Source organism: Phytophthora parasitica, assembly GCF_000247585.1.
Source record: "Phytophthora parasitica INRA-310 unplaced genomic scaffold supercont2.4, whole genome shotgun sequence".
NCBI lineage: Eukaryota > Oomycota > Peronosporomycetes > Peronosporales > Peronosporaceae > Phytophthora > Phytophthora nicotianae.
Genome location: NW_008648990.1, coordinates 2,091,672 through 2,093,519, shown reverse-complemented (window position 1 = coordinate 2,093,519; position 1,848 = coordinate 2,091,672). Strand labels below are relative to the sequence as shown.

The window sequence follows — 1,848 nt, the reverse complement described above, 5'->3', positions numbered from 1 at the left end:
CATGAGAACAATGAACGGGGACAGCTTCACCTGGACTCTCATAGATGGCAGGAGGAAGCTGGCCAGAGTAGATAGCTCACTTTTAAACTTACCTTCTGATCAACAATACACGTTGGTCTTGGCCGGGAGTTCCAGCTCCCAATTGCTGTTGTTTAACACACCACACATGTGGTATCATTCATGGAGGCTATTTTCAACGGAGCAGCTGTAAATATCACGCTTACACAAGTTGGATCGGGATTAAGTCGAAATTTGCCGCTTCCAGTTTGGTTTTTGACTACATTTATCGTCCCAACCAGATGAAGAACGAGTCTTTATTCGCTTTTACTGTAAAGAAAGCAACTCTCGTGGAGCGTAATTTTCGGAATATCATTCTCAGCACAAAACTCACACGCTCCACAGACGCTCTGTTCCGGCTGTCGCTAATTTACTAGGGAAACGTCTTCTAGATGCACGAAGCCCTGATAACCTTAGCGCTCAGCAGACTCTCGAGCTCCGAAAATACTTGTTGCTTCTTTTTTTTTTTTTACCTTTTCGTTCTGTTGCTGACTTTCCTATTGGGGACGGGCAGTTCTGTGCGTGGTGGAGAAATTTGTCGCCTCCAGAAGCGCAACAATTTCTCGACTATTCTAACGACTATTACGTTTCTCGTGAGCTCGCTAAGCAACGGGCAGACGACGACGTGGAGCGTTATGAATCGTATACCGACGACGGTCCTGCTGGTGGGTATGAGTCTGATGACTCTAATTTGAGTTCGGATAGAGAAGCAAATAGTGAAGAATGGAGTCTCACCGCTGATGAATCACTGGACCACGATTTTATTAGTGACGATACCGCTGTCTTATCCCCCACTACTACTTTTACGCATTTAATGGAGCGAGGGCCGGATGCAGCGTACTTGGTAGCTTCTCAAGTGGTCCCTCCTCTCCTTACTGATTATGGCACTATTGACACTGAGGATATCGACCACTGCATTGCTCTTGCTGAAGAAAGTTTTATTGCGCGAGACCAAACGCCCCCTCTGTCAGTAGTTTTTCAGGCAAATGGTATCTTCCCCACTCAAGTTGAAATGTTGGCCAGTGCATTAAATGGAGCTGACACGTGAAGTGACCCTGGAAGCGTCCCTGTTGATACGTCTGCTATTTTGCCATTCTGTTCGTCGCTCTTGGATATCACCAAACGTTTTTTGCTAAACGAGAAACAACATAAGGCCTTCGTTCGCGTGGAGCGACCATTTTTGCTGTCATTATACTCAGATGAACCCGCATCTACGTCTCGCGGGCGTTGCACTTAGCAAATGGAACTATTGGTACCGTGACTGGATTCCGGGTGTCTTCTAACGACAACGTACAACGGAAAGGTTCCGGCGATTTCGACATTTATTACCACACCAAGCCAGCCGAAGCGGTATTAGTGCAGTTTCTGGACCGTACTCTGATTACCAAGCGTATTAATGAGTGCGTACCACCGGGTGTATCGCCAGTCCGTCGCCGTAAGGATTCTGGAGTTAACGTTACAATACAAGATCGCTCCTTTTCAATAACAATTGACCAGGTACCTCTCGTACCAGCGTTCGCTTTGACTACCGAAAAGTGTCAGGGCTTAACTGTGGAAACAGCAGTCATTGGTCCTTTACGACACTCGAGCCGGCGCCAGCCCCAACGGTCTTCATTTTGCGTCGCTGTTACTATAGCGCGATCCTTATTGCGTATGTATCTTCTGGAGCCTCTGACACTTGAGTTTTTGGAGTATTTTACCCCTTCAAAAGAAGCTCTTGCCGAAACACTCCGACTCGATCTACTTGAACGGAGCCTTGAATATTCCTATAAAAAATGCTAAAAAAAAAAA

The 1,848-nt window shown here is 46.4% G+C and overlaps 1 protein-coding gene across 1 annotated transcript; it reads left to right on the top strand.

Moving 5' to 3' along the window:
- Nucleotides 1–180: 180 nt before the first annotated feature.
- PPTG_03596 (hypothetical protein) lies at nucleotides 181–1,105 on the top strand (the record flags this gene model as incomplete). Its single annotated transcript, XM_008896274.1, has 2 exons — nucleotides 181–207; nucleotides 572–1,105. 2 exons carry the CDS (start codon nucleotides 181–183, stop codon nucleotides 1,103–1,105), a joined length of 561 nt encoding a protein of 186 aa, XP_008894522.1.
- Nucleotides 1,106–1,848: the final 743 nt, after the last annotated feature.